Source organism: Heptranchias perlo, chromosome 19 (genome assembly GCF_035084215.1).
Source record: "Heptranchias perlo isolate sHepPer1 chromosome 19, sHepPer1.hap1, whole genome shotgun sequence".
In the NCBI taxonomy this organism is placed as follows: Eukaryota; Metazoa; Chordata; class Chondrichthyes; order Hexanchiformes; family Hexanchidae; genus Heptranchias; species Heptranchias perlo.
The window spans coordinates 50,472,424-50,496,430 of record NC_090343.1 but is presented as its reverse complement, the minus strand read 5'-3'; the positions used below and the strand labels follow the sequence as shown (position 1 = coordinate 50,496,430).

The 24,007-nt window shown below is 44.7% G+C and overlaps 1 protein-coding gene across 1 annotated transcript in view; it reads right to left on the bottom strand.

Annotated features, from left to right (window-relative positions):
- The window catches only part of bmp7b (bone morphogenetic protein 7b), a 151,274-nt gene that overhangs the window by 38,401 nt on the left and 88,866 nt on the right, over window positions 1-24,007 (bottom strand). Inside the window, exon 2 of the mRNA XM_068000732.1 lies at window positions 3,005-3,197. Coding sequence (XP_067856833.1) covers window positions 3,005-3,197 — 193 coding nt within the window. The remainder of the gene's footprint in view (window positions 1-3,004; window positions 3,198-24,007) is intronic.

Below are 24,007 nucleotides of genomic sequence, written 5' to 3'. Positions count from 1 at the left end.
ATTCATTTTTTATATTACTTCATCACATTGCCTGAACATTGAAACAATTCCACTCAGTTCTCTTTCTAATTCTGCTTCTGCCAGTTCAATCCCACTCACTGTACACTCATTACACACAATTTTTGACCTTTGTGGAATAGTTCACATTTATCTTGATTTTAATTTGCCGCCTGTCCACCTAACAGATCTAAATCAATCCTGGAATTGTTACCTCGATCCTCTGTCTCTTACAAATCTCCCAATATTGAAAAATCTGATAAGATAACACTTTCCTTTTTAAAACCAGATCACCTATGGCAACCTCTCTGCTTCATAGACCAACAGATTAGAAGAAAGAAAGAATTTGCATTTATATAGCACCTTTTCATGACATCAGGGCCTCCCAAAGCGCTTCACAGCCAATGAAATATGTTTGAAGTGTAGTCACTGTTGTAATGTGGGAAATGCAGCAGCCAATTTACGCACAGCAAGATCCCACAAACAACAATGAGATAAATGACCAGATGATCTGCTTTAGTGATGTTGGTTGAGGGATAAGTATTGACAGGACACCGGGAGAACTCCCTTGCTCTTATTCAGATAGTATCGTGGGATTTTGTTGTGCCCACCTGAGAGGGTAGACGGGGCCTCGGTACTGCACTGAACCGTTAGCATAGATTATGTGCTCAAATCTCTGGGATGGGGCTTGAACTCACAACTTCTGACTCAGAGGCAAGAGTGCTACCACTGAGCGAAGGCTGATACCCTTTGATATTTAAAAGTGCTTATATTCAAAGTTTAACTTTGTACCTCTAAGCCTTTGGCCCATCCTCTCCTCCCAATCCTGCATTTGCTCCCTGCTCTCCTCCCTCCCATAACATGTGTTTGTCATTTTAGCACATGTTGGAATCTCTAGTCAGATATATCGGAGAATGCCCATGTCAGTCTACGTGGCCAAGCTGGTCTCTCAGCTGCCCTGTACTTTATCTCTGCTAAAAATGACTAGTCCCACATTATCAGAGTGCTTTTATGATCCATAGAATCAGAAATTCCCCCAACCATCAGGGATAGTCCAGCAGCCAGAAGTTAAGTTGCCAATTTTTGAATGAGTTGTTTGATGCTGTGTAATCTGCCATACCATGTAAATCAGTAGATTCTACATTAAAGAGCCACGGCTGCAGCCGGGCAGACAAGTGGCAAATGATGGTTAGTACTGATAAATGTAAGCATTCCACATGGGTCAAACGATATGTGCTATAAGTATACAGTGATTGGTAACTGAAATGGTACAAGCAGAACCATCAAAAACAAATATTACAAAGGGAATGAAATGTGAATTCCTTTATTGTGCCTCATTTACCTCACAGCCCAAAATACAGCGTCAAAGAACAAAACTCCAGCTGTGCTCCCCCCGCCCTCCAACGGCAGGGGCTTTATGTCAAAGCCCAGGGTAACAGCGATATCCCTGGATCCCTGTTCTTGTTATGAGAATAATCCTTGAAGCTTTAAAAACAATAATCCCGTAATACCTGTAGTATGTCTCCAATTCAGGCTGGTGCAGATATTGTTATGTTAAATATCATTCCTGGTTTTTTTGCAGGGGTGGGCAAACATGTTAGATCTGCCTAGGTTAAACTCTCCTATTTTATATCACACTTGTATTATGTTTAAATTCAGTTATATAAAAAGAATTTGGAAATAAAAAGCTGACATCAGTAAAAGTGACCATGAAGCTGTGAGATTGTAGTAAAATCTCAACTGGTTCACTGATGTCCTTTAGGGAAGGAAACTGGCCGTCCTTACCCGGATGGGTCTATATGTGACTCTAGTCCCAAACCAACATGGTTGACTCCTAACTGCCTTCTGATGGGGTCCAGCAATCCACTCAATTGTACCAAAACCGCTACCATCAGTTCAAGAAGAAGACCCATCACCACCAGCACCTTCTCAGGGTGACTAGGGATGGGCAATAAATGCCGGCCTTGTCAGCGACACCCACTTCTTGAGAATGGACATTTAAAGAAATGCAACTGTGCCAAATCTCACCTGTTTTTGTCCGAGGATAGAATTTGATATTATGGGAACAACCATTGCGTGCCCACATGTGACTGCATTTGTGGCCTTACCATTCTGGCTGGGCGAGGTTGTTGGAGACTGGAGTGTGAATATGGCAATGGAGTCACACATATACCTGTACAAGCAAGCTGAGAGCTCAGCCCACCCACTGCCAGTCTCAAATGGCATTCCCGACGATCGGTCCTCTACGTTACATAGAATTTACAAAGAGAATGTACAGCACAGAAACAGGCCATTCGGCCCAACGGGTCCGTGCCGGTGTTTACACTCCACACGAGCCTCCTCCCTCTCTACTTCATCTAACCCTATCTGTATACCCTTCTATTCTTTTCTCCCTCGTGTGTTTATCTAGCTTCCTCTTAAATGCATCTATGCTAGTCACTTCAACTATTCCATGTGGTAGCAAGATCCACATTCTAACCACTCTCTGGGTAAAGAAGTTTCTCCTGAATTCCCTATTGGATTTATTAGTGACTATCTTATATTTATGGCCCCTAGTTTGGACACCCCCACAAGTGGAAACATCTTCTCTATCTCTACCCTATTGAACCCCTTCATAATTTGAAAGACCTCAATCAGGTCACCCCTCAGCCTTCTCTTTTCTAGAGAAAACAGCCCCAGCCTGTTCAATGTTTCCTGATAATTATAACCTCTCAGTTCTGGTATCATCCTAGTAAATCTTTTTTGCACCTTCTCCAGTGCCTTCTATATCCTTTTTATAATATGGAGACCAGGACTGTACTTGGTACTCCAAGTTCTGGTGTCTCTTTGCCTCCAGCGGCAGGCAGCAAAGCCACCTCCTGTGATGTGTCATGATGCCTCTGAGGGGGTATTAAACACGGTCTCTGAATGCCCTGGTCAGCGTTCGCACGCTGGAGTCAGATGTGCAGTGAGACTCTCCCAGCTACCTCTACACCAGTGCTGCCACACCCCCCGCTCCATCACTCACCTTTCTGTGTGCTCCTCTAGCACCTGGTAGATTGTAATTTGGAAGGTCTCATTTTCAAAGCGCTCCCTGGTATAGTCTTTATAGATTCGGAACTCTGCTGCTGTCACGGCCTCCCCCTCCGGGATCTTCGAGAGGTCAAACCTGAACTCTCTGTGATGTCGCCGCTGGTGGAAAATCTCCTTGTCGTATTCCACTAGAAACAGGAAACACAGGAGGATATTTAACAGACAGAACATAATGTAGAACTGCGCCCTATAGCCAGCTGTAAATCTTCATTTTAGAGATGCAGAATGTATTGGAAACAGACTCGCATCTGTTCCATTTTTGCATTATGGAAGGAAGCAGGGTAAAGGATTTTCTGTTCAAGTGTTTTAAGTGGAGCAAGTGTAAATTTAGGATTCACGTAACTGACCAAGGTTTGTGACATTCTCTTGTTTTGTGCCCAGAGTTTGAAATCAGCATTTCATTCAGACTCTGGGCCATATTTTCCATTTAGGCTGGGAGCCCGTATCGGGAAATAAAATGAATGGATGGAAAACCATTAATTTTTGTCCGTTTATATGTGAAGCACCTTGGGAAGTTTTTCTACATTAAAGGCGCTATATAAATGTAAGTTGTTGCTGTTGTTGAATTTGGGGTACTTAACTTCCAGACATGCACTGGCAGCATCAAAACTGAACACTTCTCCCCTTTGTGTCTAATTATCAGATTCAAGGAATCCTAGGCTACTGTAGTGTAGTGGTTATGTTACGAGTAATCCAGAGGCCTGGACTAATAATCCAAACACTGGAAATTCAAAATCCTACCATGGCAATTTGAGAATTTGAATTCAGTTTTTAAAAATCATCTGGAAATAAAAATCTGGTCTCAGTAAAAGTGACCATGAAGCTGTTGGATTGTCATAAAAACCCAACTGGTTCAGTGATGTCCTTCAGGGAAGGAAACCGGCCGCCCTTACCTGGTCTGGGCCTACATGTGACTCCAGTTCCACAACAACGTGGTCCACTCTTAACAGCCTTCTGAAGTGGCCTAGCAATCCACTCAGTTGCATCATACTGCTACAAAGAAGGTGGCCCAGCACCACCTTCAGAAGGGAACTAGGGATGGGCAATAAATGCCAGTCTTGTTCAAATATAAGCAGATAGACACATGTACAGTTAGATAGATTGAGCTGGCAGGGAACACAGAGAGATAATAAAGTAGAGATGGAGATTGAGATACACAGATGATTCTATACAGAGATATAGATAAATAGTGCAATAAATGGAGAACTAGATTAGAGAGTCAGAAACATGGAGATACAGATTTATAGATAGATAAAGGGATAAATAGACAGAGAGAAACAATGCTAGATGGACAATGTGATAGAGATAGATAGGTGGATAACTAGAATGGTAAAGGTAGATGGATAGATAGATAGATAGATAATAGATAGATAAATAATAGATAGATAGATAATAGATAGATAGATAATAGATAGATAATAGATAGATAGATAATAGATAGATAATAGATAGATAGATAATAGATAGATAAATAATAGATAGATAGATAATAGATAGATAGATAATAGATAGATAAATAATAGATAGATAATAGATAGATAGATAATAGATAGATAATAGATAGATAAATAATAGATAGATAGATAATAGATAGATAGATAATAGATAGATAGATAAATAATAGATAGATAGATAATAGATAGATAGATAATAGATAGATAAATAATAGATAGATAGATAATAGATAAATAATAGATAGATGAATAGATGGATAGATAGATAATAGATAAATAGTTAGATAATAGATAGATAGATAGAAAAAAGATGGATAGATAGATGTTGAATGATTTTATTTCCTGATGCTCTGCTGTTGGATACACTTCGGAATATCATACTATCAGTCACAAGATTAATAAATTCTCAGATCTTAGAATCATAGAATTACAGTACAGAAGGAGCTGGTTTGGCCCAGGGGCCTCTGCCAGTGCAAACACTTCAACCAGAGCTGACTACTCTAGTCCCATTTCCCTGCCCTTTTCCCATATCCTTTTATCTTATAACTTTTCAAATGCCTATCCAATTCCATTTTAAATGATGTTACAGTCTCTGTCTCAATGGGCACTGTGGTAAAACATTCCATGTTTAATAACTCTCTGTGAAAATTGTTTTCCCCTCGTACCTCGAGTGATACTCTAGAGCCTGTGCCCCCTTCAAATAATCGTTCACTATTTGCTGTCTCAGAACCTTTCATAATTTGGAAAACCTCTTTAAGACGTCCCTGCTTTAACTTTCTCAGTTCCAGTAAAAAGCCCTGATTTTCAAACCTTTATAATTATAATTGCTCATTCCTGATATCATTCTAGTGAATCTTCAATGAACCCTTTGCATCCTTCCTATAACTCTGCTGCCTGTATCCTAACTCACACCAAGTCCCGTTCACCCATCACCCCTGTGCTTGCTGATCTACATTGGCTCCCGGTCCGGGAACGCCTCGATTTAAAATTCTCATTGTTGTGTTCCAATCCCTCCATGGCCTCACCCCTCCCTATCTCTGTAATATCCACCAGCCCAACAACCCTCCGAGATCTCTGCGCTCCTCCAATTCTGGCCTCTTGCGTATCCCTGATTTTAATCACTCCACCATTGGCGACCGTGCCTTCAGCTGCCTAGGCCCTAAACTCTTGAGTTCCCTCCCTAAACCTCTCCCCCTCTCTAACTCTCTCCTTCTTTGAGGCACTCCTTAAAACCTACCTCTTTGACCAAGCCCTGCTTAAAATATCTCCTTATGTGGCTCAGTGTCAAACTGTGTTTGATAATGCTCCTGTGAAACGCCTTGGGACATTTTACTATATAAATGCAAGTTGTTGTTGTTGTGTGATGGGCACCCAAACAACTCACGATATTCCCAGCTGTGGCCTAAACAATTTCTTGTACTAATTAAACTTCATTGCCTTGCTTTAATATTCTATATATAAAACCCAGCCTTCTCTACCTGTAATCACACCTTTAAAGATTTGCATCTCTGTTCCTCCACTCTATGAAGGATATAATTTATTTCACTGTTCTTTTTCCAAAATGAACTACTTAACATTTCCCATTCCCTCACCCCCCCAGTCCTTAATGAAAGACACTCTCTGGGTGGATGGTGTAGACTTTTAACAATCTATCCCTTCACTCTGGACCTGGGTTTGAATCCAGCTCTGGCTGATGCAATGGAAGTTCCCCTTCCCTTCTACATGACATGAGCTTGGGTACAATCATAGGAACAGGAGTAGGCCATTCAGCCCCTCGAGTCTGCTCCACCATTTGATTAGATGATGGCTGATCTGTACCTCATCTCCATTTACCCGCCTTTGCTCCATATCCCTTGATACCCTACCTAACAAAAATATATCAATCTTAGTCTTGAAAGCTCCAATTGACCCTAAATCCACAGCCTTTTGGGGGAAAGAATTCCAGATTTCTACTACCTTTTTTGTGAAAAAGAGTTTACTGATTTCCCTCCTGAATGGCCTATCTCTAATTTTGAGATTATGTCCCCTCATTTTTGATTCCCCTCCCAGAAGAAATAGTTTCTCTGCATCTACCCTATTGAATCCTTTTACCATTTTAAACACCTCGATCAGGTCTTCGATACTCAATGGAATACAAGCTAACTTTATGCAACCTGTCCTCATAATGTAGCCCATTAAGCTCAAATATCATTCAGTTCCTAAAGGGCATCGGTCCACAGCTGGAGACTTCACTCAGATTGGCACTGAGTGACAGACTAGTAATCATACTCAGACAGGCCACAGGATGGTTAATGAAATAAATGTAAATAGAGATGAAGGAGTTGACTCTATTTTATTTCACTTCACTCCATCTCACAATGAGCCCCTTTGGTTTGAATCTAAAGGTGTCAAATTATCAATTAGAAGAAAAGACGCTATGCAGTCAGTAACAGTAAACAATCTTGCAGTGGGCCAGCATTGTCAGTCTACTGCAAGATCATGAATGGAGCATCACCACTAATTACATTACATTTATACCAGGAACACACTCTACATTGAGTTTCAGAACATGCAATGGAAATGGCAAAGCTTCATATGCCAGTTCTGCTGCCTGTGAAACTCTCACCTCTCCTTTCCCTTTGTCCCTTTAAGTTGAGAAATCTAGGTGAAAAGCCGAGGTCCGCAGTAGAGGATATCACCAAGTTTCTCGATATTGAACTGTATCTGCCACCTATTGGCCTTCTCTACTAACCTATCTATTTCCTCCTACAATCTCCTACATTCTTCACGGTTGCCATGCCCACTAACTTGGAATCTACAGCACATTTTGATATCATTCCTCTTGTGCCTATGTTCAAATAATTTATATAAATGGAAAACAAAAGTGGTCTCAGCACTGATCTCTGGGGCACCATTACCCATATCCTGCCCATCTGAAAAATAGCCATTTACACCCACTCTTAACTCTCTGTTCTTCAGCCATACAACTATCCACATTACCTTTAATACCATGTGGCTTAATTTTCATAAATCTCTTTAGTGGAACATTATTAGATGCTTTCTGAATGTCCAGACATGCAACATCCATTGTATTTCCTTTATCGATAAACTCTGATCTCTTCAAACAATTGGTCAAGTATGTTTTACACTTTACGCTTTACAAATTCATGTTGACTGCCCCTGATTAGCCTGCACCTCTTCAAGTGTTCACTAATTTCATCCAGTATTATTAACTCGAAAGGGGAGATTTTCCTCAGTTAGACTGGGAATTTCCTGGACGTCTGACCCAGTCAGAAGCAGCAAGAAACCAGAGCAGGTGTCTGCAGGCATAATAGCAAACAAAACCCAACGACAGAAATTGACATTCAAACTGTCCGGACACTTCTGTCACAACCTCCTTGATTAGGTGACCCTGGCAGCTGCTGTGCCCAATCGAAGTTACCCAGAGTGCCCTCGGAGAGGGCAAGAACCTCGGAGCTGAAGACCGGCCCTCATTTTGAAATATGTAAATGAGGGAATCAGTGGGTGGATTTGTTTCTTTTTATTCGATCATGGGATGTGGGCATCGCTGGCGAGGCCAGCATTTATTGCCCATCCCCAATTTCCCTTGAGAAGGTGGTGGTGAGCCGCCTTCTTGAACCGCTGCAGTCCGTGTGGTGACGGTTCTCCCACAGTGCTGTTAGGAAGGGAGTTCCAGGATTTTGACTCAGTGACGATGAAGGAACGGCGATATATTTCCAAGTCGGGATGGTGTGTGACTTGGAGGGGAACGTGCAGGTGGTGTTGTTCCCATGTGCCTGCTGCCCTTGTCCTTCTAGGTGATAGAGGTCGTGGGTTTGGGAGGTGCTGTCGAAGAAGCCTTGGCGAGTTGCTGCAGTGCATCCTGTGGATGGTACACACTGCAGCCACGGTGCGCCGGTGGTGAAGGGAGTGAATGTTTAGGGTGGTGGATGGGGTGCCAATCAAGCGGGCTGCTTTTTCCTGGATGGTGTTGTTGGAGCTGCACTCATCCAAGCAAGTGGAGAGTATTCCATCACACTCCTGACTTGTGCCTTGTAGATGGTGGAAAGGCTTTGGGGAGTCAGGAGGTGAGTCACTCACCACAGAATACCCAGCCTCTGACCTGCTCTTGCAGCCACAGTATTTATGTGGCTGGTCCAGTTAAGTTTCTGGTCAATGGTGACCCCCAGGAGATTCAGCGATGGTAATGCCGTTGAATGTCAAGGGGAGGTGGTTAGACTCTCTCTTGTTGGAGATGGTCATTGCCTGGCACTTGTCTGGCGTGAATATTACTTGCCACTTATGAGCCCAAGACTGGATGTTGTCCAGGTCTTGCTGCATGCGGGATCAGACTGCTTCATTATTTGAGGGGTTGCGAATGGAACTGAACACCGTGCAATCATCAGCGAACATCCCTATTTCTGACCTTATGATGGAGGGAAGGTCATTGATGAAGCAGCTGAAGGTGGTTGGGCCTAGGACACTGCCCTGAGGAACTCCTGCAGCAATGTCCTGGGGCTGAGATGATTGGCCTCCAACAACCATTACCATCTTCCTTTGTGCTCGGTATGACTCCAGCCACTAGAGAATTTTACCCCTGATTCCCATTGACTTCAATTTTACTAGGGCTCCTTGGTGCCACACTCGGTCAAATGTTGCCTTGATGTCACTCTCACCTCACCTCTGGAATTCAGCTCTTTTGTCCATGTTTGGACCAAGGCTGTAATGAGGTCTGGAGCCGAGAGGTCCTGGCAGAACCCAAACTGAGCGTCGGTGAGCAGGTTATTGATGAGTAAGTGCCACTTGATAGCACTGTCGATGACACCTTCCATCACGTTGCTGATGATTGAGAGTGGACTGATGGGCCAGTAATTGGCCTGATTGGATTTGTCCTGCTTTTTTTGGACAGGACAGACCTGGGCAATTTTCCACATTGTCGGGTAGATGCCAGCGCTGTAGCTGTACTGGAACAGTTTGGCTAGAGGCGCAGCTAGTTCTGGAGCACAAGTCTTCAGCACTACAGCCGGGATGTTGTCAGGGCCCATAGCCTTTGCTGTATCCAGTGCACTTAGCTGTTTCTTGATATCACGTGGAGTGAATCGAATTGGCCGAAGACTGGCTTCTGTGATGGTGGGGATATCGGGAGGAGGCCAAGATGGATCATCCACTCAGCACTTCTGGCTGAAGATGGTTGCAAACGCTTTAGTATTGTCTTTTGCACTCACGTGCTGGATTCTGCCATCATTAAGGGTGGGGATGTTTACAAAGCCGTCTCCTCCCGTTAGTTGTTTAATTGTCCACCACCATTCACGAATGGATGTGGCAGGACTGCAGAGCTTTGATCTGGTCCGTTGGTTGTGGAATCGCTTAGCTCTGTCTATAGCATGTTGCTTCATCTGTTTAGCATGCATGTAGTCCTGTGTTGTAGCTTCACCAGGTTGGCACCTCATTTTGAGGTACGCCTGGTGCTGCTCCTGGCATGCTCTTCCACACTCCTCATTGAACCAGGGTTGATCCCCTGGCTTGTTGGTAATGGTAGAGTGAGGAATATGCCTGGCCATGAGGTTACAGATTGTGGTGGAATACAATTCTGCTGCTGCTGATGGCCCACAGCGCCTCATGGATGCCCAGTTTTGAGCTGCAAGATCTATTCTGAATCTATCCCATTTAGCACGGTGGTAGTGCCACACAACACGTTGGATGGTGTCCTCAGTGCGAAGACGGAACTTCGTCTCCACAAGCACTGTGTGGTGGTCACTCCTACCAATACTGTCATGGAAAGATGCATCTGTGACAGGTAGATTGGTGAGGATGAGGTCAAGTAGGTTTTTCTCTCATGTTGGTTCGCTCATCATCTGCCGCAGGCTCAGCCTGGCAGCTATGTCCTTCAGGACTTGGCTAGCTTGATCAATTGTGGTGTTACCGAGCCACTCTTGCTGATGGACTTTGAAGTCCCCCACCCAGAGTACATTATGTGCCCTTGCTACCCTCAGTGCTTCCTCCAAGTGGTGCTCAACATGGAGGAGGACTGATTCATCAGCTGAGGGAGGACGGTAGGTGGTAATCAGCAGGAGGTTTCCATGCCCATTTTTGACCTGATGCCATGAGATTTCATGGGGTCCGGAGTCAATGTTGAGGATTCCCAGGGTCACTCCCTCTTGACTGTATATCACTGTACCGCCACCTCTGGTGGGTCTGTCCTGCCAGTGGGACAGGACATACCCAGGGATGGTGATGGAAGAGTCTGGGACTTTGGTTGAAAGGTATGATTCTGTGAGTATGGCTACGTTAGGCTCTTGCTTGACTAGTCTGTGGGACAGCTCTCCCAATTCTGGGAAGGTTCCCAGAAAACAAATGCTAACACCTTTATTGCAAGGAGGTTGGAGTATAAGAGTGAGGACGTCTTGCTGCAAATATATAGGGCTCTGGTGAGAGCATACCTGGAGTACTGTGTACAGGTTTGGTCTCCTTATCTAAGGAAGGATATACTTGTCTTAGAGGCGGTGCAACAAAGGTTCACTAGATTGATTCCTGGGATGAGAGGGTTGTCCTATGAGGAGAGATTGAATAGAATGGGCCTATACTCTCTGGAGTTCAGAAGAATGAAAGTTGATCTCATTGAAATGTACAAAATTCTTAGAGGGTTTGACAGTGTAAATGCTGAGAGGTTGTTTCCGCTGGCTGGAGAGCCTAGAACTAGCGTTCATCGTCTCAAGATAAGGGGTTGGCCATTCAGGATTGAGATGAGAAAGATTTCTTCACTCAGAGGGTTGTGAAACTTTGGAATTCTCTACCCCAGAGGGCTGTGGATGCTGAGTCATTGAATATATTCAAGACTGAAATCGATTGATTTTTGGACTCTAGGGGAATCAAGGGATATGGGGATCGGGCAGGAAAGTGGAGTTGTTGTAGAAGATCAGCCATGATCTGATTGAATGGAGGAGCAGACTCGAGGGGCTGTGTGGCCTACACCTGCTCTTATTTCTTATGTTCTTACATTCCAAAAGCCTGAGGCAACTCAGGAGGACTGTTGTAATGGCAGAAATCCGGCAGGAAAGGCTTTCCCCAGATTTTCCTTGCCTAAATAAATTTCCTGCGCTGTTTACACACCACTGATGTGCTGAAAATGGCAAGGGAATTCACCCCCTTAAAACCAAGGCCTGTTGGAGGCTCAAAGTCCATCATCTGTGGGTGGAAGGCAATAGGAATTTGTCTCCGTGCGTTAAGATTTAACTGAACACCTGACAGCATCACAGAAGACCCCTGAACATGCCTCTGTTATCAGTGGGGTTGCTGCATGACTTGTATCAGCAGCACTTCTTCAACCCAGTGCCAGGAACAGAGCCTATAACGTGGGGTGAGATTGAACTGGAGTGATTGAAGATAACAGAAGCAGTTGAGAATAAGACCAATTGCAGGAGGGACTTTATTAACAAAAACAGAAAATGCTGGAAACACACAGCGGGTCTGGGGAGAGACAAACAGAGTTAACGTTTCAGGTCGTGACCTTTCGTCAGAACTGGAAGAAGTTAAAAAGTTAAAGTTTTTAAACAAGTATAGAGCAAAGGAAAGTGGGGGGGGGAAGGAAAGAACAAAAGGAAGGTCTGTGATAGGGTGGAGGGCAGGATTGGTTAAATGACAAAAGGGATGATGGTGTAAGGCAAGTAGGGTGGGAATGGGACAGGTTAAGAAACAAAAGATGGGTCTAGAGGAGCTGTAAATGGCAGCAGCTACTGTCCAAAAAATGGGAGCAGTGGTTATGATCTGAAGTTATTGAAATCAGTGTTGAGTCCAGAAGGTTGTAAAGTGTCTAATCGAAAGATGAGGTGCTGTTCCTCGAGCTTACATTGAGCTTCATTGGAACAGAGTAAGAGGCCGAGGTCAGAGAGGTCAGAGTGGGAGTGGGACAGAGAATTAAAATGGCGAGCGACCGGCAGATCAGGGTCACACCTGCGGATTGAGCGGAGGTGTTCAACAAGGTGATCACCCAGTCTGTGTTTGGTCTCCCCAATGTAGAGGAGACCACATTGTGAGCAGTGAATACAATATATTAAATTGAAAGAAATACAAGTAAATCGCTGTTTCACCTGAAAGGAGTGTTTGGGGTCCTGGATGTTGGGAAGGGAGGAGGTGAAGGGGCAGGTGTTGCATCTCCTGCGCTCGCACGGGGGAAAGGGCCGGGGGAAGGAGAGTGGGTGTTGGGGGTGATGGAAGAGCGGACCAGGGTGTTGCAGGGGGAATGGTCCCTTCGGAATGCTGAAAGGGGAGGGGAGGGGAAGATGTGTTTGGTGGTGGGATCGCGCTGGAAATGGCGGAAATGGCAGAGGATGATCCATTGAATGTGGAGGCTGGTGGGGTGGAAGGTGAGGACAAGGGGGACCCTATCATGGTTCTGGGAGGGAGGGGAAGGGGTGAGGGCAGAAGTGTGGGAAATGGGATGGACAGGGTCGAGGGCCCTGTCAATTACAGTGGGAGCGATTCCTCAGTTGAGGAAAAGGCGTGGAAGAGAATCTAACCACCTCCCCTTGACATTCAACAGCATTACCATCGCCGAATCCCCCACCATCAACACCCTGGGGGTCACCATTGACCAGAAACTTAACTGGACCAGCCACATAAATACTGTGGCTGCAAGAGCAGGTCAGAGGCTGGGTATTCTGTGGCGAGTGACTCACCTCCTGACTCCCCAAAGCCTTTCCACCATCTACAAGGCACAAGTCAGGAGCGTGATGGAATACTCTCCACTTGCTTGGATGAGTGCAGCTCCAACAACACTCAAGAAGCTCGACTCCATCCAGGACAAAGCAGCCCGCTTGATTGGCACCCCATCCACCACCCTAAACATTCACTCCCTTCACCATCGGCGCACAGTGGCTGCAGTGTGCACCATCCACAGGATGCACTGCAGCAACTTGCCAAGACTTCTGCGACAGCACCTCCAAAACCCACAACTTCTACCACCTAGATGGACAAGGGCAGCAGGCACATGGGAACAACACCACCTGTACGTTCCCCTCCAAGTCACACACCATCCCGACTTGGAAATATATCGGCCGTTCCTTCATCGTCGCTGGATCAAAATCCTGGAACTCCCTTCCTAACAGCACTGTGGGAGAACCTTCACCACACGGACTGCAGCGATTCAAGAAGGCGGCTCACCACCACCTTCTCAAGGGCAATTAGGGATGGGCAATAAATGCTGGCCTTGCCAGCGAATCCCACATCTCATGAACGATTTTAAAAAAAAGTGCTATCGTCAGAACAGATGTGACGGAGAAGGAGTACTCTGGAGAAGGGAATAGAGTCCTTACAGGAAGCAGGGTGGGAGGAAGTGTAGTCAAGGTGGCTGTGGGAGTCGGTGGGCTTATAATAGGTATTGGTTCACAGCCTATCCCCAGAAATAGAGATCGAGGAGTCGAGGAAGGGAAGAGAAGATTCGGAGGTGGACCATGTGAAGGTGAGGGAAGGGTGGAAATTGGAAGCAAAGTTGATGAAATTTTCCAGTTCGGGGCAAGAGCAGGAAATGGCACCGATACAGTCATCAATGTACCAGAAAAATACTGGAGTGACTTTGAAGTGTCTGAACTTGGAGACATCTGGCGTGTGTGTGTGTGTGTGTGTGTGTTTAAACCTGTTCGGTATTAACTTGCATTGATTCTATGGCCTGGGGATATCCACCAGATTGTGAGTGAGGGACTGATTTCAATCAAGTACAATGCCAGACACGTTCACAAAATGATACAGGGACACTGTTTTAATGTTCTTTCTTACTGAAGAATGAGATGATCAAATAGTTCATGGCATACAGAGGGTCTATGTTGCTGGCCCATAGTGGGGGCAGGGCAGCATGACAGCTTGTGGAGGGCAGCAGGACCAATGTGGAACAGGTAAAATGTGGAACAGGTAGATTCTAAAGGGTCACTCGACAGCCTTTGGGGATCAGGGAGCATTTATGCCAAGTTGTCCTTCAGGAGATTTGAATGGATAGGGTGTGCTTCACCAGCTGATGGACTGTACATGGTCTATGGAAGGATCGGGATTGACTGGGATTGCCGGGCCAAATGTTCTGTGCTTTCCCACCATCTTTGAAATACGCCAACCTTTTCACATTTAGTTTCTACACAACTAACAACGATGACTCTGTGTCACTGCTCACAATTCTGTGAAAAGAGTGAAATACCGTTTCAAAGACTGTTTAAATTTTACCTCCATCTCCACAAGGATGTTGTTAACGTTGACTGTTGACTGTTGTGTTCAGTGTTGTCACTGGACTCATTGGGTAGATCAGAATGAATGCACTATTGGAAAAAGGTCTCTCCAGCCAACATCTTTTAATGTTGTGCCAATTCATGTGTATTTCATCACCTCAAATGGCTCCCATCATTAATATCAACGGTGAAAGATGAAAAGAGCTTGGTGTATGAGCTGGATGTCGTGTTATACTCTATTAGACACTAAAACTTGGCTGCATTTATATACTAATTATGTGATGGGCAACATTTCAAGTTTGGCCAGATTTTTAAATAAAAATAGTCGTTCCCCCTTCCCCCACTGGTCAGGATTGGGCTGGACTGTGCTGCCTCACCTTCCCCCACTGGTCAGGATTGGGCTGGACTGTGCTGCCTCACCTTCCCTCATGGTAAAATAGCCCGCCAGCACTTACTGTGCAAGCTGACACATGAAAGAAAGAACTTGCCTTTCACGGCCTCAGGACATCCCAAAGAGCTTTACAGCCAATGAAGTACTTTTTGAAGTGTAGCCGTTGTTGTAATGTAGGAAAGCCAATTTGTGCACAGCAAAGTCCCACAACCAGCAATGAGATAAATGGCCAGATAATCTGTTTTAATGAAGCTGGTTGAGGGATAAATGTTGGCCAAGACACCGGGGAAAACTCCCCTGCTCTTATATAGAATCATAGAATTATAGAATGATACAGCACAGAAGGAGGTCATTTGGCCCATCGTGCGTGGGCTGGCTCTTTGAAAGAGCCATCCAATTAGTCCCCCCACCCTGCCCTTTCCCCATTGCCCTGCAAACTTTTACCCTTCAAGTATTTATCCAACTCCCTATTGAAAGTTATTATTGAATCTGCTTCCTTTTTTCTAATTCTTTGAAATAGTGCCATGGGATCTTTTACGTCTACCTGAGAGGGCAGCCTGGGCCTCGCTTTAAAGCCTCATGCAAAGGATGGCACCTCCGACAGTGCAACACTCTCTCAGTACTGCAGTTGAGTGTCAGCCTGGATTATGTGCTCAAGTCTGTGGATGATGTGGAGATGCCGGTGATGGACTGGGGTTGACAATTGTAAACAATTTTACAACACCAAGTTATAGTCCAGCAATTTTATTTTAAATTCACAAGCTTTCGGAGGCTTCCTCCTTCCTCAGGTGAAGGAGGTAGCCTAGGAGGACTTGGCTGTGCACAAATTGGCTTTCCTACATTACAACAACGGCTACACTTCAAAAAGCACTTCATTGGCTGTAAAGCTCTTTGGGATGTCCTGAGGCCGTGAAAGGCAAGTTCTTTCTTTCATGTGTCAGCTTGCACAGTAAGTGCTGGCGGGCTATTTTACCATGAGGGAAGGTGAGGCAGCACAGTCCAGCCCAATCCTGACCAGTGGGGGAAGGTGAGGCAGCACAGTCCACCTCCTTCCACATCCTTCACCTGACGAAGGAGGAAGCCTCCGAAAGCTTGTGAATTTAAAATAAAATTGCTGGACTATAACTTGGTGTTGTAAAATTGTTTACAAGTCTGTGGAGTGAGACTTGAACCCACAACCTTCTGACTCAGAGACGAGAGTGCTAAGAAAGTCACCTAGGAAAGGCCCCTTGGATGGAATACAAGAGGGAAGCTGGCATCGTGGGACCATACATAGCAGGGTTCAGAAGAAGAGGGGCAAAAAAGAATTAGTCTTATGTGGAGAGACTAGAGAAGCTGTGATCGTTCTCCTTAGAGTGGAGAAGGTTCAGGGGAGATTTAATAAAGGTGTTCAAAATTATGAGGTGTTTTGATAGAGTAGATAGGGAGAAAGTAAGAACATAAGAACATAAGAAATAGGAGCAGGAGTAGGCCATACGGCCCCTCGAGCCTGCTCCGCCATTCAATAAGATCATGGCTGATCTTCGACCTCAACTCCGCTTTCCCATCTGATCCCCATATCCCTTGATTCCCTTAGAGTCCAAAAATCTATCGATCTCAGCCTTGAATATACTCAGTGACTGAGCATCCACAGCCCTCTGGGGCAGAGAATTCCAAAGATTCACAACCCTCTGAGTGAAGAAATGTTTCCTCATCTCAATCCTAAATGTCCGAACCCTATGACCCCTAGTTCTAGACTCTCCAGTCAGAGGGAACAGACTCTCAGCATCTAACCTATCAAGCCGTCTAAGAATTTTATATGTTTCAATGAGATCACCTCTCATTCTTCCAAATTCCAGAGAATATAGGCCCATTCTACTCAATCTCTCCTCATAGAACAACCCTCACATCCCAGAAAATGTTTCCGCTGGCAGGAAGGTCAGTAACCTGGGGACACAGATTGAAGGTAATTGGCAAAAGAATCAGAGGGAAGATGAGGAGAATTTTTTTTATGCAGCGAGTTGTTATGATCTGGAATGCATTGCCTGAAGGGTTGGTGGAAGCAGATTCAATTATAACATTCAAAGGGAATTGGTCATATACTTAAAAAGGAAAATTTTACAGGGCTACGGAGAAAGGGCAGGGGAGCGGGACTAATTGGATAGCTCTTGCAAAGAGCCGGCACAGGCACGATGGGCTGAATGGCCTCCTTTTATGCTGTATGACTCTATGATTCTAGTTGACTTTGGATTGGGTGATAAATTTGATGACCCAGGTTAAGAGGAAAATTTAGGGATACTTTGAATTCATCCATCAAAAGAAGACCAGGACACAGGTTAGATGGATATGAATCCCATCCTGTGAATTGGCCCAGGCAGATACATAGAATATAGAATTACATAGAATGTGCAGCACAGAAAGAGGCCATTCGGCCCAACAGGTCTATGCTGGTGTTTATGCTCCACATGAGCCTCTTCCCACCTTTCTTCATCTAGCCCCATCAACATTTCCTTCTATTCCTTTTTCCCTCATATGTTCAACTAGTTTCCCCTTAAATGCATCTATGCTGATCGCCTCAGCTACTCCTTGTGGTAGCGAGTTCCACATTCTAATCATTCTCTAAGTAAAAACGTTTCTCCTGAGTTCCCTATTGGATTTATTAGTGACTATCTTATATTATGGCCCCTAGTTCTGGACTCCCCAAGTGGAAACATCTTCTCTACGTCTACCCTATCAAACCCTTTCACAATCTTAAAGACCTCTGTCAAGTCACTCCTTAGTCTTCTCTTTTCCAGAGAAAAGAGCCCCAGCCTGTTCAATCTTTGCTGATAGGTGTAACCTCTCAGTTCTAGTATCATCCTTGTAAATCTTTTTGCCCCTTCTCCAGTGCCTCTATATCCTTTTTATAATATGGAGACCAGAACTGTTCACAGTACTTCAAGTGTGGTCTAACCAAGGTTCTATACAAGTTTAACATAATTTCCCTGTTTTTCAATCTATCCCTCTAGAAATCAACCCCAGTGCTTTGTTTGCTTTTGTTATGGCCTTATTAACTTTTAGTGATTTGTGTATCTGTACCCCCAGATCCCTCTGCTCCTCTATCCCATTTAGACTCTTATTATCCAAGCAGTACGTGGCCTCCTTGTTCTCCCTACCAAAATGTAACACCCTCTCTTATCTATATTGAAATTTATTTGCCAATTACATGCCCATTCTGCAAATTTATTAATGCCTTCCTATATTTTGTCGCAGTCCTCCTCAGTCTACGCACCCCCGCACCCCACCCCCCCATTTGGCGTCGTCCTCAAATTTTGAAATTTTGCTTCTGATTCCCAAGTCCAAATCAGAGAATAGATTCACTGAATAATAGAAAGTTACTGCACAGAAGGGGGCCATTCAGCCCATCGTATCCGTGCCAGCCGTAAAAAAGAGGTCTCCAGCTTAATCCCACTTTCTAGAACTTGGTCCATAGCCCTGTAGGTTACAGCACTTCAGGTGCACATCCAAGTACTTTTTAAATGAGTTGAGGGTTTCTGCCTCTACCACCCTTTCAGGCAGTGAGTTCCAGACCCCCACCACCCTCTGGGTAAAAATATTTCTCCTCAGCTCCCCTCTAATCCTTCTACCAATTACTTTAAATCTATGCCCCCTGGTCACTGACCCCTCCGCTAAGGGAAATAGTCCTCCCTATCCACTCTATCTAGTCCCGTCATAATTTTATATACCTCCATTAAATCACCCCTCAGCCTCCTCTATTCCAATGAAAACAACCCCAGCCTATCCAGTCTTTCCTCACAGCTAAAATTCTCCAGATTCTCATAAATCTCCTCTGTACCCTCTCTGGTGCAATCACATCTTTCCTGTAATGTAGTGACCAGAACTGTACACAGTACTCAAGCTGTGGCTTAACCAGTGTTTTATACAGTTCTAACATAACCTCCCTGCTCTTATATTCTATACCTCAGCTAATAAAGGAAAGTATCCTGTATGCCTTTTTAACCACCTTATCTACCTGTCCTGTTACCTTCAGGTATCTGTGGGCATGCACTCCAAGGTCTCTTTGTTCCTCTACACCTTTCAGTATACTCCCATTTATTGTGTATTCCCTTGCCATGTTTGCCCTCCCCAAATGCATTACCTCACACTTCTCTGGATTGAATTCCATTTGCCACTTTTCTGCCCACCTGACAAGTCCATTGATATCTTCCTGCAGTCTACAGCTTTCCTCCTCACTATCAACCACATGGACAATTTCTGTATCATCTGCAAACTTCTTAATCATACCCTTTACATTTAGGTCGAATTCATTAATATATACCACAAAAAGCAAGGGACCGAGTACTGAGCCTTGCGGGACCCCACTGGAAACAGCCTTCCAGTCGCAAAATCACCCATCAACCATTACCCTTTGCTTCCTGCCACTGAGCCAATATTGGATCCAACTTGCCACTTTCCCTTGGATCCCATGGGCTTTTACTTTTCTGACCATATTACCATGTGGGACCTTGTCAAAAGCCTTGCTAAAATCCATGTAGACTATGTCAAACGTGATACCCTCGTCGACCCTCCTTGTTAGCTGTTCAAAAAATTCAATCAAGTTAGTCAGACATGACCTTCCCTTAACAAATCCATGATGACTGTCCTTGATTAACCAATGCCTTCCTAGATGACGATTTATACCATCCCTCAGAATTGTTTCCAATAATTTGCCCACCACCGAGGTTAGACTGATTGGCCTGTAATTACTCGGTTTATCCTTTTCTCCCTTTTTAAACAACGGTACAACGTTAGCAGACCTCCAATCCTCCGGCACCACGTCTGTATCCAGGGAGGATTGGAAAATGATGGTCAGAGCCTCCGCTATTTCCTCCCTTGCTTCTGTTAGCAGCCTGGGATACATTTCATCCGGGCCTGGCGATTTATCTACTTTCAAAGATGCTAAACTCCTTAATATTTCCTCCTTCACTATTTTTATCCCATCCAATATTTCACACTCCTCCGCCTTAACTACAATGTTTGCATTGTCCTCCTCTTTTGTGAAGACAGACACAAAGTATTCATTAAGAACCATAACCACATCTTCCACCTCCACACATAGGTTACCTTTTCGCTCTCTAATAGGCCCCACTCTTCCCTTAGTTATCCTCGTGCTCTTAATGTATTTATAAAACATCTTTAGGTTTTCCTTATTCCTTACTCCTAAATCATTTATGTAAATAGTGAACAACAGTGGTCCCCACACCGATCCTTGTGGAACATCATTTCCCACCTTTTGCCAGTTTAAGGAGCTACTCTTAACCCCTACTCTCTGTTTTATATTTTGTAGCCAGCTTGCTCTCCATTCTGCTACCTGTCCCCTGACTCCAGATGCTCTGACCTTAATCATGAGTCTTAGATGCGGTACCTTATCGAAGGCCTTTTGAAAATCCAAATATATTACATCTACTACATTACCCTTGTCTACTCTTTCTGTTACTTCTTCAAAGAATTCAGTAAGGTTGGTCAAACATGACTTTCCCTTTTGAACTCCATGCTGATTATTCTTTATTATAGTTTTGGTTTCTAAATGTTTCTCTATTACATCTTTGAGTAAGGATTCCATTATCTTTCCCACCACTGACGTTAAGTTAACTGGTCTATAGTTCCCTGGACTGGTTTGATCTCCGTTTTTAAATATAGGAATCACATTAACTGTCCCCCAGTCCTCTGGCACCATTCCCTTTTCTAATGAATTTTTCTATATATGTAATAATGCCTCTGCTATCTCCTCCTAACTACTTTTAATATGCACGGATGTAATCCATCAGGTCCAGGGGTTTTATCCTCTCTAAGTTTGATTAGTTTATCAATTATCTCCCCCCTTTCTAGCTTAAATATTCATATTTTTGGATCTCTTCTTCTAATGTCATGCCCACCTTGTTAGTCTCCCTGGTAAATACTGAGGCAAAGTCATTATTTAATATTTCTGCCATATACTGCAACATGCCCAGTGCAACATCAATCCAGCTGTCTGGGTTGAAAATGAACAGCATAATCCAGATCGGTTAATGGACCTGTTCTCGGCCCTCATCATCTTGTGTTCCTAACACCACTTCTTACTTGGTGTATATGTTCAAGATATACTTTGGATCTGCCTGTCAGTGGCAGGATTACAGGTGAGCTGTTAGCAGAGGGTGGAAGGATTCACAAGACTCAGGATTCAGTCAATGTTGGAAAGTTAGCCCTGCTTTGATGTTGTAAGAAAGGTCAGTCCTTATTCGGGCAACCCAAACAGTATTTATTCGGTTACAGAAGCTCAGGCAGACTAATCATTACTGAATCATTCACTTCAAAGAAAATAACCCCAAAGAAAATTGCTTTCTGAACGTTTAGGTGCAGGATTAGAGGGGATGTGAATATATCTGTGCCTTTATTTATTTAATTTTTCTTCTTCCATTTCCTTCTCATGTTCTCCCTTTATCCTCTCCTGAAGGTTTGGACTTTCACTGGCAGTTGCCCTCTTGTACTCTATCCAAGGGACATTCTTTATTTGTGAGTTTAGACAGTGAGTGTGGGCAGGTTATTTAACCATGGGGGCTGACCCCAATCCTGCTCTCAACCAGTGTCCACACACATGCATCTATCAGCAAGGTTAGTCAACACGAATGGGAATCTGGGATGATTTACACCCCCACTCTGACTTAGCACAGCCCAGGAATCAACCTGGAATTTTCTGTGTGCCTCGACCAGGTGTCTTTACATACTTAGCTATCAGGAGAGCCCTGTCTTTGTGTGTGCAGCTATATGAGTGTATGTGTGTTAGTATAAGCATATGTGCATGTGTTAGTATGAGCACTCATGTGTGTGTGTTAGTACAAACTTGTGTGTGTTTGTATGTGTGTGTGTCAAAATTTGCCGATGACACAAAACTTGGAAGTGTAGTGAATAGTGAGGAGGATAGTGATAGACTTCAAGAGGATATAGACAGGCTGGTGGAATGGGCGGACACGTGGCAGATGAAATTTAACGCAGACAAGTGCGAAGTGATACATTTCAGTAGGAAGAATCAGGAGAGGCAATAATTCTAAAAGGGGTACAGGAACAGAAAGATCTGGGGGTATATGTGCATAAATCGTCGAAGATGGCAGGGCAGGTTGAGAAAGCGGTTAAAAAAGCATACAGGATCCTAGGTTTTATAAATAGAGGCATAGAGTACAAAAGCATGGAAGTCATGATGAACCTTTATAAAACACTGATTCGGCCACAACTGGAGTATTGTGTCCAGTTCTGGGCACCGCACTTTAGGAAAGATGTGAAGGTCTTAGAGAGGGTGCAGAAGAGATTTACTAGAATGATTCCAGGGATGAGGGACTTTAGTTACATGGATAGACTGGAGAAGCTGGGGTTGTTCTCCTCAGAGCAGAGACAGTTGCGAGGAGATTTGATAGAGGTGTTCAAAATCATGGTCTTGACAGAGTAGATAGAGAGAAACTGTTCCCATTGGCGGAATGGTCAAGAACCAGAGGACATAGATTTAAGCTGATTGGCAAAAGAACCAAAGGTGACATGAGGAAAAACTTTTTTAGACAGCGAGTGGTTAGGATCTGGAATGCACTGCCCGAGGGGGTGGTGGAGGCAGATTCAATCATGGCCTTCAAAAGGGAACTGGATAAATACTTGAAAGGAAAAAATTGCAGGGCTACGGGGAAAGTTGGAGGAGTGGGACTAACTGGATTGCTCTTGCAGAGAGCCGGCATGGGCTCGACGGGCCAAATGGTCACCTACTGCGCTGTAACCTTTCTATGATTCTATAGAACGAGCACGTTTGCATGTGTATTAGTATGAGCATGTGCATGCACATTAGTGCAGGTGTGTGTGCACATGTGTATGTGTGTATGTGTTTGTGTGTGTGTGTGCATGTGTATGTTTGTATGTATGTGCATGTGCATATGTGTGTATATGCATGTGTGCGTGTGTGTATGTATGCGTGTGTATGTGTGTGTTTGCGTATGTGTATGTATATGTGTGTATGTGTGCGTGAGTGTATGTGTATGTGTGCGAGTTTGCATTTATCTATGTATATGTGTGCGTGAGTGTATGTGTGTGCATGTGTGCGTGTGTGTATGTGTATATGTGTGCATGTATATTTGCGTATGCATGTCTGTATATGTACATGTGTGTGTGTATATGTGTGTATGTAAATGCGTGCGTGTGTATGTGTACGTGTGTTTGTATATGTGTGTGTATGTGTATGTGTGTGTAAGTGTATGTGTGTGTGTGCTCATGTGTATACGTGCATATGCTCTTGCTGCCGCTTTAGTTAAACCCTTTTCTTTTTTACAATATTCCAAAGGCAGCACCAATAACTCAGAACGAGGTCAAAAACGAAGGAAGTCTCCTCGTTGCCATGGCTACCAGCCTTTTTGTACAGTCAGACTGTGAGGGAGACACGTCGCTCCTGGATTTTGTACATCGGAAACATCCTCTCAAATATCTGAGATTGGTGACACCACGGCAACTACTGTACCCCCGGACCGTACCCCCACACCGACCCCCGGACTGTACCCCCACACCGACCCCCAGACCGTACCCCCACACCGACCCCCGGACCGTACCCCCACACCGACCCCCAGGCCGTACCCCCACACCGACCCCCAGACCGTACCCCCACACCGACCCCCAGACCGTACCCCCACACCGACCCCCGGACTGTACCCCCACACCGACCCCCAGACCGTACCCCCACACCGACCCCCGGACCGTACCCCCACACCGACCCCCGGACCGTACCCCCACACCGACCCCCGGACCGTACCCCCACACCGACCCCCGGACTGTACCCCCACACCGACCCCCAGACCGTACCCCCACACCGACCCCCGGACCGTACCCCCACACCGACCCCCGGACTGTACCCCCACACCGACCCCCGGACCGTACCCCCACAC